Raw genomic sequence first — 19,628 nt, forward strand, 5'->3', positions numbered from 1 at the left:
AATTTTCACACACAAACTGGATTCACAGAACTCAAAAGTCCAGGTCTGAAAATTGGGCTCAGGAAGTATAGCTAAGGAATTACGTGTGTAAGAGGCAGCGGCTTTATATCTGACATGAGGTCTGCTACCTTTAATTTTATTTTTAAGAGGGTTTTTGGGGGTCTATTTAACACTTTAATTTTATGTGGCAGCAAAGTGACTTGTCAGAACAGATTCTTTAATCAAAAGTTTGAAGTACTATCACCGCCTTTCATTTGTGACTCTGTGAGAAGCCTGCACTGCTGTGCAAAGTTTGCAGCGCCTCCTCAACCCACAGGCATTTCTCTTTGTCCCATCTCATCATAGGCAGCCCGAACACATTTGCTCCTCTTGCCAGCTGCAGCTGCATGTGTGGCCTGCTGGCTGTGCTGCAGCCTTGCTAGATTCTACCTAGCCAATTGATCCTATTCACAACCAAGTGATGACTGGAGCACAGATGAGGTGTTGAATGATGTAACTGCTAGTTCCTTGCTTTATACAGTTTGCTTTGGAGGGCGATGGAGTCCACCAACCTTAATTGGAAATTGTTTTTTGGATGGGAATGTATACTGGAGCATGGAATATCCCAGCTTCAACAGCACCACAGAAACACTGCCTGCTAGGGAAGGGCAGGCATTGCAGTATGTTTTCTTTCTAGATCCAAACTGGAGTGTCAGATTGTGAAGACGCATTCCACTCTCTCCCTCTCTCTCTCTCTCTCATATGCACATGCACACACACACAATCGCTTTTCACAGAATACACAAGAGACAGAATTTAAGAAAAAATGCTATTAAGCTTTTTGTTTAGTGTCATTTGATAATACCACTAATTACCTTGACACAAGGCATTTTTTGCAGATTAGTGACTAGCTGGAGTAAACAGCCAGAGGCATAGACTCAGGCCATCAGTACATCCCAGCTGGCCTTTATTAATCCCTACGAGACGCTCCATGTCTTGATTATTACTGTTGAACATGTTGAGAATGAGGCAGTGTTGGATCTGTAAACAAGGCAGAAAAAGTATATACACTGAGAGATACTGAAGCATTATATACTTCCTCCCTTCACTACAATACTTCCAACGTACACACGAGCAGTATTTGTAATTTCATTCATATAAGGCTTGTCCTCACAAACAGGTTTCAGAGGGGTAGCCATGTTAGTCTGTATCAGCAAAAAAAAGAGGAATCCTTGTGGCACCTTAGAGACTAACAATTTTATTTGGGCATAAGCTTTTGTGGGCTAAAACCCACTTCATCAGATCCTCACAAACAGTGACTCTGCATTGAGCTTGCAAGGGCATAAATCCAAGAATGATTTCATTCAACTGTCAAACCACTTCTAACACAGGAGAGAGGCTTGTACTAAGGTAAGGACAGATACAACACAGAGGTAGACTCACTGGGGACAGGTCATACAGCACAAGTAGAATGCTTCCAGAAGATATTTTCTTCCATTTGTTAAAAAGCTTTTACGTCTACAGAGACTGTCCAGGGTCTGCTACCAGAATGTATGTCTTCAGGCTACAAATTTCTATCACGCATACATTCAAATGATGCACTATCAGGTCAAACTGGGTACATTCGGCCTCACTGAACAAGACTATTTGACAAGTCATCCACCACGGAAGCTGTTTAAACATTTATGTCTGTCTAATTAAAATGTTCTAAGTCTGTGGTATTTCTTTTAACACAACATTATAAACACAGGGCCTGATTCTGATCTACTTTATACAGTGTAACTCAGTTGACTTTAGTTACTTCCAATTTATACTGTTTTAAATGGGAGCACAATCAGGCTCAATATTGTCACGTGAAAAAATGAAAAATATTTTCTTTTGAGATTTTCTGTTACTCTCCTTATCGCAATGATTTTAACACTATCACCAAAAAACCCTCCTAAATTCTGTAAAACTAAAATACATGTAATAAATATAATTATGATTAATCTAAAGAAGATAAAGTGTTTCAGCAAAAGTCTTAAACTAATTCTACAGAATCTACCTTATCACTGCCCTAGAAATGCTGCAAAAATAGTCTCATTGACTGGTGTAAGTTAATATAAAAAGTATGAGTGCATGATATTTGCATTTGTATATATTTAATATATATATGCCATCATCTTCGGATCCAGTCAAGCTACACTCCCCCCAGGAGCCAATGTTGGGAGGGGATATGTGCAAGGATTGCACCACCTCTGTGCTCCTCCTGTTCCCAAAGGAGTCTCTTCAGCCCCCAGTCTAAAATTAACTTTAGGGTTGCCTGATTTATACTGGCTTGTAACAATCCCGAGGGGGTAACCATTATTCTGGTGGGGACTGTTAGAACACAGTACAGCCAAAAGTGTCCCCAAAGTAGGGGTGGGAGTGTGTGTGAGAAGATCAATTATAAAGCTTGCTGTGCTGGCTCTATGCCAGCTAGGGATTCTACCACACTAAGAAAATCCTCAGCTTTACAAACCTCTCTACGCTGCTCCAGAAGCACAAAGGGGCTACATCACAGGCCAAGATCTGGCCTTTAGTATCCAATGAAGCAACTTACATTTTGCTAAAGTGTGAAGATATTTATATTACCATCTTACACTGAAATGCAACAATGTCTCTGCTGGAATACAGCTGTAATTCTGCAGCTGCCATTTAATTTTTTGTTTCATTTTTTTAAAAGGAGGAGAGACATGAAGAATAACTGCTCTAATTTAAAGTACAGGAGAATTTCAGTTGGGCAGCATATAATTACTGTACTCAAGTTGGAATTTGACCTGTACATCTTGTGAAAAGAACCAAAGGAATTTCAATGACATTGAGTAATCACGACCACAATTTTATGTCTCAGTCAGAAGACAACACTTCTTGCTGTGCAGTGCCCCAGCCCCAACACCATGCACTTTTTCAGTTTAATACCGATTAGCAAGGAAGCATCATGGCACCATAACACAATTTCCTGCAGCATCTGGATTTTATTTGTAGGTCTCCAATCCAAGCACTGATGAGGCCCGACCATACTTAGCTCATGAGATCTGAAGGGGCCACAGACAAAGGGGTATTTGCTGCCAGCCAAAATTCAGTCTCACTAATTATGAATTAACAAAGGATAAAGAAATAAAATATTGGTTCATAAGATGGGGCTAAAAACTACGTAAGAAATGTGGTGCTGCACAGTAAACTAGTTATTGTTATACATACAAACACTTAAAATGGAAGCAAGATTTTCTTTTTGAAAGGAGTCCCTGAACTTTGGATTTAGAGATAGGATTCAATCCTGCAACTCACATTAAACAACATAGACTTCAACAGAGGAAACTGGTGGACTCTACTGAAAAACACTAAACTACAGCAAAGGACCACTGAGTATAACACAGTGCAGTGTAACTGAAAGTAAATGCTTTACAATTTTGAAAATATGATATAATAGCAGAAGTTCCAGCAAAGCAAAACATTTCAGAGAACAAAAAGGTTTACATTCAAAATTTCTGCAAAAAAACTCAGGCAGTCCCCGCACACACGAACAAAGGTAATCAAACTCTTAATGGTATTGTGAAAGCTTGCCAAACATATTCAGACTTTGGAAACAATCCACAGAGTTATAACTGGCAGTCTTGTGTGAGGGAAAGAGACACAGCAGCACCCCACAATGCAAATGAATGATGTTACTGTAATGCTCAATGGCCCATGGGATATCACAGTCTGCTGCACATCACGAAGAAGCTGTGAAAGCCTCTGCAGTCTCCTCCTAAATCTACAAACAGAAAAAAATACTTTTAACTGTCAGGTGGTTTAGTAAAGATCCAGGCTGCTCTGGTGATATCTGATGTGGATAGTTTTACATCGTATCATGTTACTCTTTTACAGAAGGATCATCGGTAGCAGGGGGAAAAAAGGGATGAAACTGAGGCCTTGTCTACACTGGACATTTGCTTTGCAACCATTGCAAACCCTTAGGATGAAATCCTGGCCCCACTGAAGTCAGTGGGTTATGCCATTAACTTCAGTGGGGCCAGGATTTCACCCCTTATATGGTCAGACACAGCCACTGTTTGCACTGGTGGAGCTTACCCCTGTTTGAAACTAAGGTAAGCTGCACCAATACAAACTGCAGCTTACAGCGGTGTACCCTACTCACTGCTGGAGTCTGCACTAGCACAGCTACAATGATTACTAGCCACTGAAGGCTTTAACTGGAGTAAATCCCGAGTATAGATAAGGCAGGGAACGTTTAGGGTGACTAGTCGGGGACAGTTTCTTAGAAGATATGGGCAATCTGTAGAACCCCCATCATCTGAGTAATTCAAAAGTGAACTAGACAAGCGCCTCAAGAATATATCAGAAAGAATGATTCCTGCATTGGCAGAGGGATAAATAGTCTTTCCCCTTCCTTCCCCCCCTCTAGTTTCCAAAATTATTTGATTTACTATGAAGAGAAACATTAGTCCAACTTAGCAACACTCACAACCTTCTTGGTATCATCTTCTACCACCACTTCTAAGTGAGATGCTTTCTCCTGTCTTTGGCTTTCAGTAAAAATACTGTAGCACCATTTACAGAGCTTTCAGAGGAATGAACAGCGAGATGTGATTTTTACATACGTTTTCTGTGACCTGCCTCAAGAAGAGGGGAGAGAGAAGATCTTAGAGGTACCAGGTACAGCTGACTCACTGTTACAGTCAATAGCCAAGATTCCTGTAAGTATGAATGCACTGGGTCCATATCACATTGAAAAGTGAATTTTTCATTACAGCCATAGTGTCTTCTCTCTCTCATATTATATAAAAAGAAGATACAGAGCTGGAAAGACAATAGAAGTGAAACTTTTAAGACTTCAAGAACTGCAACAGTATTTTCATTGTGGCCAGACAACGCCAAAAACAACAAACACAAACACATAACAGACAAGGAGGAAAAAGTAAAAAACAAACAAATAACTAAAATCTAATGCACATCTTATCAGCTCACACTAGACTAGATGAACAAGTTTAGCACAATAAAGAGGGACTTAATGAGAGATTGTGTCAAGGGTAAATTGTACTTTCCCATGAAGCTCTAAATCTAGGCCATCTGTAACATGTAGTCTTGCTTGTTCTGGGAGCTGAAATGAGATAGCCACCTACTGAATAAAACTAAGGAATTTGGACCACAAGGAGGAAACTGAACATGACTCAGAAGGATGAAATGTTATTTGCCTTGAACTGGAGAATATTTTCTCCCTTCCATGAGTTAGATCTTTTTTCAGCTGAAACAGCTGGAATTTAAGTACTCCACTCCTTATTGGGCTATTGACTGCAGAGAAATGAGAGAAAGTCATATTATACAAACCAACACAGCTCACTATGATTTCTTTACAAAGTGACCCCTTCTTTACTTATGTAATTTTCAATAGGCTAATTGTTATATAACAACAGATGTATCTCTGTTCCTTTTGTTTTTGCAAAGCCTTCAAAATGTAAGACAATTTCCTTGAATTAATTCCATAATGAAAGGATCCCTTTTTGGATCTAATTTTCAATTTTTATTATAGATTGAATTAAAGATGTTTTGCGCTTCAACCACATAACGTAGGTCAGTATTAGCATTCCCATTTTACATATGGAAAAACTGAGGCACAGAGAAATTAAGTGGTTTAACAGAGGTCACAAATTATACAGAGCCAGAGGATGGTGTTTTACCAACGAACTGGAAGGAGGAGGTGCGCAGCTCCTTACCCTCTTCAATCTAATTCAGACATGACACACAAAGGATGACCACAAACAAGGATATGGGGAGGCATGGGCGCCCGGTTTGTATAATTTTTGGTGGTGCAGAACGGGTTCAAGCAGAGCCGTCCTGTCCATGGGATGGACTGGGGCAAACTCCCTGGGCGCTGCACTTTGGGGGGCCCCGCGCTTCAGGAGGATGCAGGATCCAGGGCGGCCTGTGGGACTAGCAGGGGGCCTGGTGCCGGCAGCAGCAAATGACACAGCCCCAGCCTGCCCTCTCCCTACCCCCATTCCACCAAGCAGTATATGCAGTGTATATTTTAAAAAGTCCACTTAAATCTGCATAAACTCTAATTTGTAACTTGGATACAGGTATGATAGGTTGGGTTGTGGGGTTTTTTGGTTTTGTTCTGTTATTTGATCAGGGATACAGCAATCTAATAACAAAGCAAGTAATTAAAGGAAATCACTAAATACCAAGTGTTTCTATTGGCTTGTGGGCTCCTTAGTTAACAAAACCCTCCTTTTTCTATTTGCAGCCCCATTCACTATAAACAATTTCTAATTCCTGTACCCAGCCTCATTCATCATACAGCTCTATTACTTGCTGAGCACCATCCTTCCTATGCATTGAATAAGTCAGGGGTCTCCTGGAAAAAATATTATAACTGAAAACTGTATGAGAATGCATTACATACATACATACATATACACACACACACACGCATTACATACATACATACATACACACACACACACACACACACGGTTGCACGGGTAACCTTAATTTTGGTATTTCCTAACTTTTGAATGCATGACTTCACAACAACATTCTTCTAATGTTTTGCCGATGTAATATTTACGCATGTCAAAATCAGCTTGTTAGGGGTATATTACCATGTTTTTGAAGACAGACTTTTTTCCACCTTGAAATCAGAAAATGGTTGAGCAAAGTAAGTTATAAACACAGAGATACTGCAAACAAACAGCTGCGAAGGAAATCCTGGCTCCACTGGATTCAATAGCAAAACTCCCATTGATTTAAATGGAGTCAGGATTTCTCCACTGGTCTTAAAATGTAACAAACACTGAAGGTCAGCTTATATTAGCAGCTTGCTTCCTACCTGGTAGTTTTAAGTGGACTGATCTGATATAAATTAGCCACTGAAACGTCAGAATCTTACTTAACCAATTCTTCCTCTATCTTTCTCCTGTAAGGTACTTTGGCAAGAACTGTATGTTTATTATCTCTGTAATCTTTTCTATGATTTCTGCACAGATGCAAAAGGAGAGGCTAGCTTTAGAGAAAAAAAATTGGATCGGTATGAAATACTTTGCAAAAAGGAGGAATTTGTTCTCGTCTCCCACTGCTTTATAAAGAGTTTTAAAAACAATTTCCCCCTATAAAACTTGGTGAAAGCTAGAAGCTTCTTGTTTTTCCTGTTGACATTTCAAGGCTTCAAACAGAAATGTCTTCTCTGGACAGTGTTCAATGCAATCACACAAGAAGATCATTTAAGCATATCTAAAAATGCATTTAAGATGCATCAAATATAAAGAAAAGATGACCACAAAAACAGTAAACAGAGTTTTGGTTTCTAGAAACTGATCATCCTTCAGATTGGTGTATACACCAAAACTTCGCTTAAAAAGTAGTTAATCTGTCTGCAGGGACACAGCTGAAGACTTTGTTCTTCCTCAATACTGATTCTGTTTTCACATAAGATTCCCACTGACCTCTACATGATCCCATTATTGGGACCTTAGCATGAATTATTGTCTTGTTGGTCAGAGGGACCATTGTTCCACTCTTATTTTGCACTGGCAGATGTACGTACAAAGACTTATCTTTCTGAATCTGCAAAACTTTGAATAATAACAGGTTTCAGAGTAGCAGCCATGTTAGTCTGTATCTGCAAAAAGAAAAGGAGGACTTGTTGCACCTTAGAGACTAACACATTTATTAGTCTCTAAGGTGCCACAAGTCCTCCTTTTCTTTTTGCAAAACTTTGAAGTTATTCTATTGAATCTTCTCTTCTTAAAGTGTTTGCATTCAGAGGATTATATCCTCTAATGCCTAATTAACAGGAAATTTTCTTCCTTTTTATTTAGATTTCCAGTTTAAATTGAACCCCCAATATTTTGTATACCCTTAGGCTTTTATTTGAAAATATTTTAGAGACAAAAAGGTCTCTCTCATCATTTTACTGCTTATGATTCAGAATGGAGGAGAAATAGTCCCTCCTTCCACAGAAGAGGGATGAGGGGGGAAAAAAATCCGAGGAAACACAACCATTGCATTCTTTGATTTCATTTATTTTTCTCACTAATGAGAGAGACATGCATAATAGTTCTGTGGTGAGATGATTAGTTTTTCTAAAAGTTTGAGTGAAAAAGGAGAGTTAGTATGGTGAGTCCTGGTCATATTAATGCATAATTGCCTCAAGATACCAAATTCAGCAGCAACAGAGCATTTGATAAACTACACAGAATAGCAAGTTACCTCACATAGGATGAATTTACCTTGCATAAGGAAGCAGACTATCTGAACTTCTTGGAGCACAGTAATCAGTGCCAACCCCAAAGAAGGTTTTAAGAAATATCAGCTACATTTTCACTTACCACAACTAAAATCTTCTCTGGTAAAGGTCAGAAAGACATCTACAACCAGCCTGACTACCAAAAGTGTCCATTAACCATCACCTCTGACTTTTATCAAAGCTGGAAGGGAGAAATAGAAAACGATTGAGACAGAGGTAGATGGATTTTACTTCATGTGTAGAGTCTCCATCCAGCTCAGACATTTCTAAAGAATTGTGTTCAAAAGGGGCAAAAGCTCTCCTTCACTCAAGACTACAAGCATATTCTATTTATTTCAGAGTAGCTGTTACAGAACATTCTGGCAGGAATGTCTGTGAATCAGTATTTACTGCTAGCAGGCCCATCACCAATAACTCTGGAAACTCTCTCTAGTCTTCACAACAGAAAGGACACAACACACAGAGAACTCAAATATCAGTGGACATACTGTACTTTGGTGGTGGTTCCTCCTAACTCAGGTCTTAATTTAATACTTATACCAAACGAGATTGGGGTTTAAAAAACAAAAAAAAATCACTAATTTTTTTAATCTGGAAGAGAGCCAATAACAAGATTCAGCCAATAACCAAGTATATTCATTAAAAGTATGTGTTATAAACAATACTTCCACCATTATTTGATGCCAGAAAATTACCTACCTTATGATCCTATCTGGTGTCCTTTATCTTCTGGATACCTAAGATGGCTCTCCCCCATCCCCATCTTGTTAACTAGAAAAAGTTAACAAGACAGCAAATAGCAACTCCGTCAAGCTAAAAATCTAACAATTATGCACCAGAGCTATGTCTACACTACCGCCTCTATCGGTAAAACTTATGTCACTCCCAGGCGTGAATATTCCACCCCACTGACCAACAGAAATTACACCAACAATAGCGCTAGTGTGCATAGGACTCTGTCAGCAGGAGAGCTTCTCTCACCTACAGAGCTTATGCTGCTCACAGGGGTGGGGTTTTTTTTATGCTGATGGAAGAGCTCTCTCCCGTCAACATAGTGTATTCTCCACATGCGCTACAGCTACACTGCTGCAGCGCTGTAAATGTAGACAAGGCGGACACACTTGCACGGTCTTTTGTTTAGCATTAGCCAGAAAGAAAACTGTACTTAAAAAAACCTCAAACCCATTCTATTTAGCATTGATCAATTGCAACACAATCCTCCAAACAACCACTTTGGGAGTCCACAAGATATGACCCTCCAGATGGAAGAAATGTTGAGGTAAATTGTTTACTAGCCAAATAACCTGGTGTGGATATATTTTTGAATGAAGCTATTCTCCAAGTAACTACAAATACAGATATTAAAAAAAGATAGTCCAGTGTGCTTCATGCTCACAAAATGCCAAATTTTGCACACATGAACAATTTACCATACCGATGTCATTATAACAAAAAACATATAAGAATCATTCTAAGGACTTGCAAATATAACTGTCTAAATTGCATCTGAAAATATTACACTCCTTCTGTCACGAGCACAATTTTTCAGAACTGGATTTATAATTTGGCCCTGGGCATAACAGACAGTCATGGTTACAGAATGTTGTCATAGGATATGTTCAATCTGTAAAACAAGCTATACAAGATAGCTCACGTCATCACATTCTGTTGTTCACTTCCTTGCAAGAACAACACTATTTCCCAGCTTCCACAAATTCTAAGCTTCCTCATCCACTCCATTTCTTTCTCATCCCGTTGGAACTGATCTCCATTTGTCTTAATTACCTAGACACACACCAAGACAGAGCCTTTACATCATCCACATTTTGACAGAGGAGACCAAGCCTCATTATGCCTCAGACTACAAATATGAGACTTGCTTAACCAAGGGTTAAAATTTGGCATAGGAGTCTTACATCTTCAGAAGCTCCCACAGCATAATCTCTTCTTCAGTGCAGAACTACTCCAATGGCATCCACAAGAGCAGAGTGAAATTAACCAGAATTTTGGACAGTTCAGTAGCACAGAGGCAACTGTGCTTGGTGTTCCTTCTGTATGGGTTTTTGGTGAGGGTGAGGAGGGAGAAGGGATGAGAGATTGGAATACTAAGAAGAGGAGTACTTGTGGCACCTTAGAGACTAACCAATTTATTTGAGCATAAGCTTTCATGAGCTACAGCTCACTTCATCGGATGAAGTGAGCTGTAGCTCACAAAAGCTTATGCTCAAATAAATTGGTTAATCTCTAAGGTGCCACAAGGACTCCTTTTCTTTTTGCGAATACAGACTAACACAGCTGCTACTCTGAAACCTAGAATACTAAGGTAAGAGAATGAAGAACAGACCTGAATATTTAATTTTGTATATAAACATAAAAACTAGCTGGTTTGGTTTACCAATAAGATAACAGTGGGTACTTCTTCCTGTTAGTTGCTCTTCTGCTCAACTATCCTCTTATGCCCCTGCAGTGTGTGTAAGTTACATTAGGTTTACAACTTACTCATTGCCAAATTGGAACAAGTTATACTACTTTATCATTTACACTTGTTTTATTAATATCTTGGGCCTCCATGTAACTCACACCATCATTTTGAGGCTTCAGAGACTTTGGCTCGGATACCTTTATGGGAGTTGCACTCATACCAGAGATTAATTTGACTTGCCCTATTTAACAGTGTTAATTAGTGCTCCTCTTGGAGACAATGGAAGAACACCAATACAATGTAATAGTTGGGTGAGTCACAACATATAAATTGCACTGCTGAGACACAACAAACGCTTGTCTGTTTTGTTAAACAAAGTAAAGCCAATAAATGCAACCAAGGCTGAAAGTTTCAAACAGAAAAGTAAGGGACTATTCCAATAAATAGTCTTTTGATTACTCAGATTAATTTTCCAGGACACTTGCAAACTCCTTAAAATCAAGGGGCCAGAGCCTCAGCCCTGGCACCTTGGTGCTGCTCCTATGGCTATCCTAATAAGGCAGCGGGGGATTTGACTTGCACAGACCCAAACTGCCATCCCCAGCACTGAGGGTGGGAGGATGCATGTTAAAGAAGCACACTGAATGCAGGTGATCCCCAGCTGGTGCAACAGACAATAAGGAGCTGTTGCAGCAATCAGAATTTAGAGAAAAACTGCATCTGTCCTAAAGTTTTCTGGGAAACAGTTCAGCCCCCCCAGCTGCTCCAAGATTATAGGAGCATAAAATTAGCTTTAAGGCATCTTTGTGCCCTCTCCCTACCTTTATCTTGTGTTGAAGATCTAATCTAAGGAACATCAGGTTAAAAACAAAACAAAACACCAAAACAATAAACTAAACTCTGGATCCCATAATGTGTGATTCTGTAGGCCAATATATAGTATTACAGGAATCTGTAGATAGATCTGGAACTACGTTATTCAACATGAAAGTGTTTTGAAAATTATTCTTCCATACCAACATTTCAAATACTCTTTCTAGGGGTCAATCTGAATACCAAGGACTTGCAGTAGTTTCTCATGCATTTCAGTTACTGCATTAAGTATATATTATACTAAGACAAACTTTCTGTGCTTTAACTTTGAACTTTTATGAAAATCCTTTTTTAGAAGTTAGCTATACCTCTTTTGTCTATAAGTGTATTTTTCCCCACATCTTTTCTCCTCAAGTTTCTCATTCAGACTGTGATGCTACTGTATGGGTCTCCAAAAATTAATGAAATGATAAATTGTTGTGTGCAATTATTCAGGAACAGGATGGTAATGGAGTGAGGAGGTGTGTGGTGGGGGGGCGGTTGGTGTTGTTGGGTTTTTTGTTTTTGTTTTTTTGAAGCAACACATATGAGCTTTCTGTTTTACAAATAATCTTTGGATTAGAACTGCTAGGAGTGACTAGTGGGAAGTGGGAAAAGCAGTGAACTTGTCTGAAATACAGCAGAAGTGTGATACTAACAAATGATGAGATGACATATGCAGAAAAGGAAAGCAGATTTTTTTAAAAAACCTCAGTGTTAAGAACTTAAAAAAAACCTTACTTTTTTTTCTTAAATACAGACAGCTCTTTTGTACTTCAAATGGAGTTACATGTGTTCAGTGCCTTAGAAAAATCAGGTCCTAAATTGGTCACCCTAAAATGGAGGCACCCAAAATTAGTGGATACTTCAAAATGCTGGCTTTTGGTATGTGACAAAATATATAGCCTATGAAAAGAGTTATCAGTAACTGCTTCCTTTTTACCCTTCTTCCAGTCTTGTCTTTGTGCTTTCTTCCATGATGCCCCTTAAACCTGAACTGCTCTCTATCTTGGGCTACCCTTCCTGGTCATTCACGTCCCTCCTAAAATAACCATAATTCCTCTGTGAAACCTTTCAGCTGCAACTCAAATGCACATCACATAATATATATAGATACCTGCATGAACACCAAGTGAAGCTTCTGATCCCTGTTATCCTGTGTGTCCATATTTCAGTCTTGACTTATAATTTCTGGAGCTAAAAACTGCATCTTCTAAGTCCTATACATCACTGAGCACTGAGGCTGCATTTAGTAACAACCTGTCACCCCAGTTAAAGGAATACTGGGAGTGTATTTTGCATGAACAATTTAAAACAAAAAGTTATGGAAGACTTGCCCTAACTAGGGTCTTCCCATGGTGCCCATCACCATAGTATCTGAAAACACTAAATATTTTAAATGCCAAACAATTAAAGGTGGTGGTGTAGCTGTGTTGGTCCCAGGATATCAGTCACAAGGTGGGTGAGGTAATACATTTTAATGGACCAACTTCTGTTGGTGAAGGACACACACTTTCAAGCTACACAGAGCTCAAGAAAGCTTGTCTCCTTCGCCAACAGAAGTTGGTCCAATAAAGGATATTACATCACCCACCTTCTCTCTCTAAACAGTTAAGGGGTCAATTATGAGACACATAAGCCAGTGTCTACGTACAGAAATACAGGTAATGAGGAGGGAAACAAGTTGATTGAATTCCAGCAGAAGAGAAATCTAGGTTTTGTTCTTGGGTTTTTTTTTTATTTTTGAGTAAAGTGAGCCCTAGAAAAGAAAGACTGTCTTCTAAATAATCGCGGTTTTTAGGCATATGTCTGCCTATTTTTAGGTTTAAAGTCCAGTAACAATATTTATGATAATAATCACCCAGCATTGTCCAGAGTAGATGTCATTAGTTTCCAAAAACAGGAGTTTTCAAAATGGTTATGTACTCCCCTCATCAATCTTACACATTTTCATACACAATTTTAAACTGTTTAAAAAATGTTATAGTCTGATAATGACTTTTTTCACAATAAGGATGAAACTAACAATATGGAATTCTTTATGTTCCATTATAACAGTATCAAGCAGCTACTTTGGTTTAACGATCTAGCACAGAAGTCAGATAATTCAAAATTATGGTTTCCTCAATTTTAATTTATTCATTTTGAACATATGTGATATTGTATTGTATCTAGTGTTAAATTTATATCTTAAGTCACTGAGGCTGAACTACAGTTGTGAGACTTGTAACTTTGAAATTTTAAACATACAAATCAAGAAACTGAATCATGATATTGCATGAAAGTAGCTTTTCTGGCACTGATTTATTTAGGAAATATCAAATGTTTTATAAAAGATCACGGATGTCATTGCAACAAATGAGGTTCAAAATAGCAGAGCTTCAGATATACTCTGTGCATATATCTGGAACTCCATAACTTTATTAAAGTAAGTGAACTTTGAAATAAATTTGCTGCGGTACCTCAATAGTAGCAGAGCTTTAGAATAATTGACAAAAAGAACAGACAGTAAACTAAATCAGCCTACTCCCTTCCACTTCCCAAATGCACATGCATTTAACAAAACAAAAAAAAACCTCCCAGAAAACTGAGAAAGGGTCTAATCCTTCTTACACACATGCTTATCTGCTACTGAAATCAACAGGCCTGCAGAACTTACACAAGAAGCTCTTGAATATTATGAAGAGGTCTTTATGATAATGTTGACAGTCTGTTTAAAAAAAATAGCATGGAAATCACAAACACATGTGGCATTTGCAATGTCTTTTGCAATTAGCATGGACTGCCAAACTTTGTTTATATTATGTGTTGATTTTAAAAATATTCTTGCATTCTTAATCAGAAAAGATAATGTAGGCTTAATTTTGAGTAATATGTTCTTTAAATAATTTGATCTGACAGTAATGAGTTTCACTGGAGTTAAGTAGCTCTAATTGAGACTTTCGGAAAAGTTCCTCATATGAGGAAGTTCATTCTAAAATGGTTAGATACTTTTCTGAACATGCAAAATGTAACCAACTATAGTCAATGCTCTGTAATACCACTGCTGTTTCACTGCATCATCAGTGACAGCTATACACACCTTCTCTAGAACAGATAAAAAAAATTCTTCTCATAGATATCATTCTTTAACATATAGAGCATTTGTAGATGACAGCTCTACCCAGTTAAATGCTTCCTGCAATTTTGTTAATTATATGCCAATTCTGAATGACTCCTATCTAACTAACTAAAGAGCTATCAAGTCTCCCTTCAAGGTTAAAGTCTCAACCACTTGGGTAAACTTCTCAGGAAGATATCCTATTATTTCAGGTTTGAAAATTCAACAGATATTTTTTTCTCTAATCATCCCCTAAGAAAAGTGAAGATATAACAGTTATAACATTTTCCTTCGATTATTTTTTCACTTTTACTATTGTCTTATATAACCATCTCCTTTTGGATAGCTTGATATATAGGGGAGTGGTGATCACACAGAGTGGGCAAGTGCAACCACAAGTTCAGTGTATGCCTGTCTCTGTCTATCTCTCTGGTCACCACTTGAATGGAGGTCAAGGTTACAGACTTGCTATTCATGACCACATTGTTCTGATATCAGCATTTTTTCTTCTGCATGAAAACTAATGTTATATATTTTCTATCTTTGCAATCTTTCAAGAAGCTGCAAATTCATGAATATTTGTAAGGATGGGAGAAGCAATGGAAAAGACACACTTCCTATGTCTGATATTCCTCGGGGGAAATAAGATCTATTGCCTTAAAAAAAAAGTTATTCATTAAGAATCAATTACTGGTGAAAATCAAGAAAGTACAGGCTAGAGTAAATAAACCCAGACAAAGCCTGTTTTTTGTTTGTGTGGTCTCTGATTTAAGAGGGTAATGAGAAAAGAGCAATGCCAGACAGTGATGTCACCGCATGAAGATAACAAAGGAAGCTGCCCAGGCTGAGAAACTAGAGGCTCCTCTCATTTAGCCAAAAATGAGAATAACACCTAAAATAATTAATCCAGATCTGTCTAAAAATTAAAGACAGGGTTACAAAATATATATATATTTTCTAGTTTGGGTTTGGTGTGTGTAGTGCTTTGTTCTTGTGTGCATAGTTTCTACAGCACCATTATACTTACGCTTTATAAATCAATTAAAATCTTCGCCAACAACACATTGAGCAACGGTCTATCTTAAGAGAAAACCTCTGATCTCCTTTCCAATTTGTTGGAAGGCAAAAATAGATGAGACTGAAAGAAACAAAGAAGTCTCACCCAAAGGTGTACATGAGTTTGCCAGTTGCCAAACTTAAGACCTGGCACACATTAGTTTCACCAAGCAAAGCTTTTATGTAAAAGCACTTTCACTGTTTGTTTTTTTAATCACAATAGCGCGGGGGAGAGGAAGAAAAACCTTTCTGTTACTTAAAAGTGAAAGGCTCATTGGAGGTGTTTACAAAAAAAACAAAAGCCCCCATGGAAAGCTACATCCACCCAAATTCCATGAATTAAAAGAGTAAAGAGGGGTTAGTGTGTCTTTCTTTCTCTCTCCTTCCCATTGTTTTTCTTCTCTCCCTTCCCTCCTCTTTCTCTCTCCTCCTCTGCCTTGCTCTAGTTCTCCTTCCCTTTCCTATGTCCCACCTCCCCCTTTCTCTGTGTCTGGCTGTGTTTGTCCCTCTCTGGGCACGTCTGGCTCCTTTACCCCCCTTTCCCGTTCTGTGTCTGCCTCACTCCCCTCTCTCCAGTACCTGATATGGCGGCGGCGGCTCCTGATCCGGTTCGGTCCCATCCCCGTAGCTGGCTCTGTCCGACTGGGACTCGTGCAGCAGGGAGATGTCATCCGAGGTGGGGGACTTCAGGCAGTTCCCCATTGTTCCCGGCGGGGCGAGGGCTTCTCCGCCTCAGCGTGTCCGCTCCCGCCTTAGTCTCCGCGCAGCGCCAGGCCGCCCGCAGCAGCAGCAGCAGCAGCCGCCCGGCTGGGGAGGCTCATGCCAGTCTCTCCCCGTAAGAGGCTGAGCGCCAACCCGGTTGGCTGCACCGGGGACCCGCACACTCAGGCTCCTGCTGTTGCCTCCGCCCGCTCCCGGGGGGCCTGTGAGGGGCAGCGGGTGGGAGGAAGAGGCCTCACTTCCCCACCCCCATAAGCGCCGCAGACAAGGGGGGCAGTGCTGTTTGGACAGCTGGCTCAGGTGCAGCCCGCGCCCGTCCCCCAACCGCAGCCAGGAGCTGTTCTGCTTCCTGGTCACCAGCTTCCTGCGCACTGGGCTTTGTCACACGGGGCTCCTAACTCCTCCTCTCGGTCCGCCCCGCCGCTGCCAGGTTTCCCAGGGCTAGGCCCGGCTGCTCTCTCGCGGGCTCCTGCTGCCCATTGTCGCTCCCTGAGCAGCGTATTGAAGGGATTGAAGCGTGTTTAGGGGATGCTTTTTGTGATGCGTTACCATCACATTTGCAGAGCGGATTCAACCTGTTCCCCAAAATGGTGGGTGAGAGTTTGCCCCACTGTTGGGTTTTTTTTGCATTATTTTAATGTAGTGTGTGCCAGTTTCGGGTGTGTTATATATGACTAAGAGCCCCAATCACGGACCAGAACCCTTTTGTGCTAGGTGCAGTACAAATACAAAACTGGAAGACAGTCACTGCCAGAGCAAAAGCTCAGATTTGTGCACATAGTCAGAATATGGCACCTAAAGGTGGTGATGAGGTGCTCCCATTGCACTCAGAAAATAGAGTACTTTATGCACACTGAGTGCCTGGACACTAGTAATTATGCCTTCTGCCTGAATGGCTATTTTCAAAAATGTGGCCCTTAACAATCACGCTGTTACTGAGTTTGAAAAAAGAAAAGGAGGACTTGTGGCACCTTAGAGACTAACCAATTTATTTGAGCATAAGCTTTCGTGTATATATAAAGTCTGCTGCAGTTTCCACGGTATGCATCTGATGAAGTGAGCTGTAGCTCACGAAAGCTCATGCTCAAATAAATTGGTTAGTCTCTAAGGTGCCACAAGTCCTCCTTTTCTTTTTTCAAATAAATTGGTTAGTCTCTAAGGTGCCACAAGTCCTCCTTTTCTTTTTGCGAATACAGACTAACATGGCTGTTACTCTGAAACCTGAGTTTGAAAACCCACAAGTCATTTTTAAATTTGCAGGTTGATACTAAAGCTGGCCTGCCAAGGATTTTTTTTAAAATTGAACTTGTGCCTCTTTGATTATAATTTATATCATGGTAGTAGTGCCTAGAGGCCAACCACTTGGGATCCCATAGTACTTGGGGTTCCTTCACCAAGGAATTTACCATCTAACTCTAGTCATATATAAAGAGGACCTGAACAGTTGGGGTTTTATATGTTTTCTTTTCAGCTTATTTACCTTTGAAATATTAGGAATGAAAAATCTGGTCTTCACTGGTTTGGGAGGAAGATGTGCTGGGGATTTCAGAACATGTTTATTGTGAGATCTAACTCCTTCACTGAAGGGGCAAGAGTGATGTTTTAAAAAATACATCCTTTACTCAAAATATTAGTTGGTTATTTAAATAGGTATTTCAAAAGCAAACCAAAAATAGAGTTTTAAGCAGTCTGAGGGCTTGTCTACACTTAAAATACTACACCAGCACAGCTGCACTGCTGTAGCACTTCAGTGTAGACACTACCTATGCTCACAGGAGGGGTTCTCCCATCAGCAAGAGGCACTAGCTAGGCTGACAGAAGAATTTTTCGATACAGCGCTGCCTAAACAGACTTTGTGTGGATTTTTCACACCTTTGACTGACTTAGTTAAACCAACCTAATTTTCTAGTGCAGATGAGGCCTGAGTAAAAATCATTTGACTCTTGTGATGCCACTAGTGCACAAGTTAACACAGGTTTTGGATTAAATTCTAGCCCCTTTGAAGTCAGTGGCAAAAGTCTCATTGACTTCGAGGTCAGGATTTCATACCTTGTCTCTGGCCTTTTTTCTCTAAAATTCCCACTGTTGCTACCATCAATGTGGCTCCACAGGTGATAGCAAAGTGGGAGTGTTAATGTAAACAACAGTTTAACCACTGTTTTATCCCTTGTGCTAGTTTTGAGCAGGGTTAGGTGACATAATATTTAAAATATTCAATCTACACTAATCCCCACTGTTGCGAGCATGAGTGATAGTAGCACCACGAAATTCTAAGGAAAAAAGGCTAATATAGAGACCCACCGTGATTTCTGAGGGCAGACAAGACCTACATTTCAAATGTAAAAGAACTAGCAGGACAGACATGCGACCCCGCTTTTATTTATTTTTTTAAATCAACTTTTCGAGCTTCCTTTATACACCATAACCAAACAAAAAGGCATGAGTCTGGCCAGTGCTGTAGCTTGCTACTATATTTTCTCTTATGAAGTAAAAGATAAAATGTTTAACTAGGATTCTTGGGAGTAGATACAAAACTATTCCTATTTTAATTCAGATATATAATATGACTATGAATAAATGTAAATATCAAAAGACCTATTGACTACAATAAAGTATAGTGTGATTTACACCTGTTAAAACTTCATCCAAACACCTCTGCCAATCTGCTTCAATCCTGATTTGCAACATGCCTGCTATCTCAATTCTGGGCCTCCATCAACTTGTTACATGACCTGACAGATCAGTGAACCTTGATCCTGCAAACAGGACTGGAACCTCCTTTTCATTCCACTGGAGAAAACCAGCCCCACGCAGAATGATTTAGAGGAAACTCTATGAATGGAACCTCATGGAGTTTTTCTTTTCCTCCTCATTCCTGTGAAGTATGATCAGCTGAGCCTTATAAATGTCTTTTATTTTTCTATTAAATGACATGCCCATGTGGGGTGCTGTGGAAATAATCACAAATGAGACTGTTCTCTTAATGTACTATATAACAGAGTATGTGATCATGAGAATGGATTATAACCAAATAAATCTATATGATACTATAGCAGTATGTTAAGTAACTGCCCAAGAAAAAACAGCATCAGTAGGAGATATCCTAATCAACGCAGTAAAGCAAACAGCAGACTAACTTCTTTGCTTTGTTTGCTTTGCTCATGTTCATGTGACATCTTGGCAAGCAGATGCCTTCCAGTATTGCCATAGATGTATTACCTTTCATAACA

At 39.5% G+C, this 19,628-nt stretch overlaps 1 protein-coding gene across 1 annotated transcript in view; it reads right to left on the reverse strand.

The window, feature by feature from the left end:
- Nucleotides 1-16,754, reverse strand: part of RNF11 (ring finger protein 11) — a 37,025-nt gene extending 20,271 nt beyond the window's left edge. Inside the window, exon 1 of the mRNA XM_077823912.1 lies at nt 16,258-16,754. Coding sequence (XP_077680038.1) covers nt 16,258-16,380 — 123 coding nt within the window. The 5' untranslated portion in view covers nt 16,381-16,754. The remainder of the gene's footprint in view (nt 1-16,257) is intronic.
- Nucleotides 16,755-19,628: the final 2,874 nt, after the last annotated feature.

This window comes from Eretmochelys imbricata, chromosome 8 (assembly GCF_965152235.1).
Source record: "Eretmochelys imbricata isolate rEreImb1 chromosome 8, rEreImb1.hap1, whole genome shotgun sequence".
Classification (NCBI taxonomy): domain Eukaryota; kingdom Metazoa; phylum Chordata; order Testudines; family Cheloniidae; genus Eretmochelys; species Eretmochelys imbricata.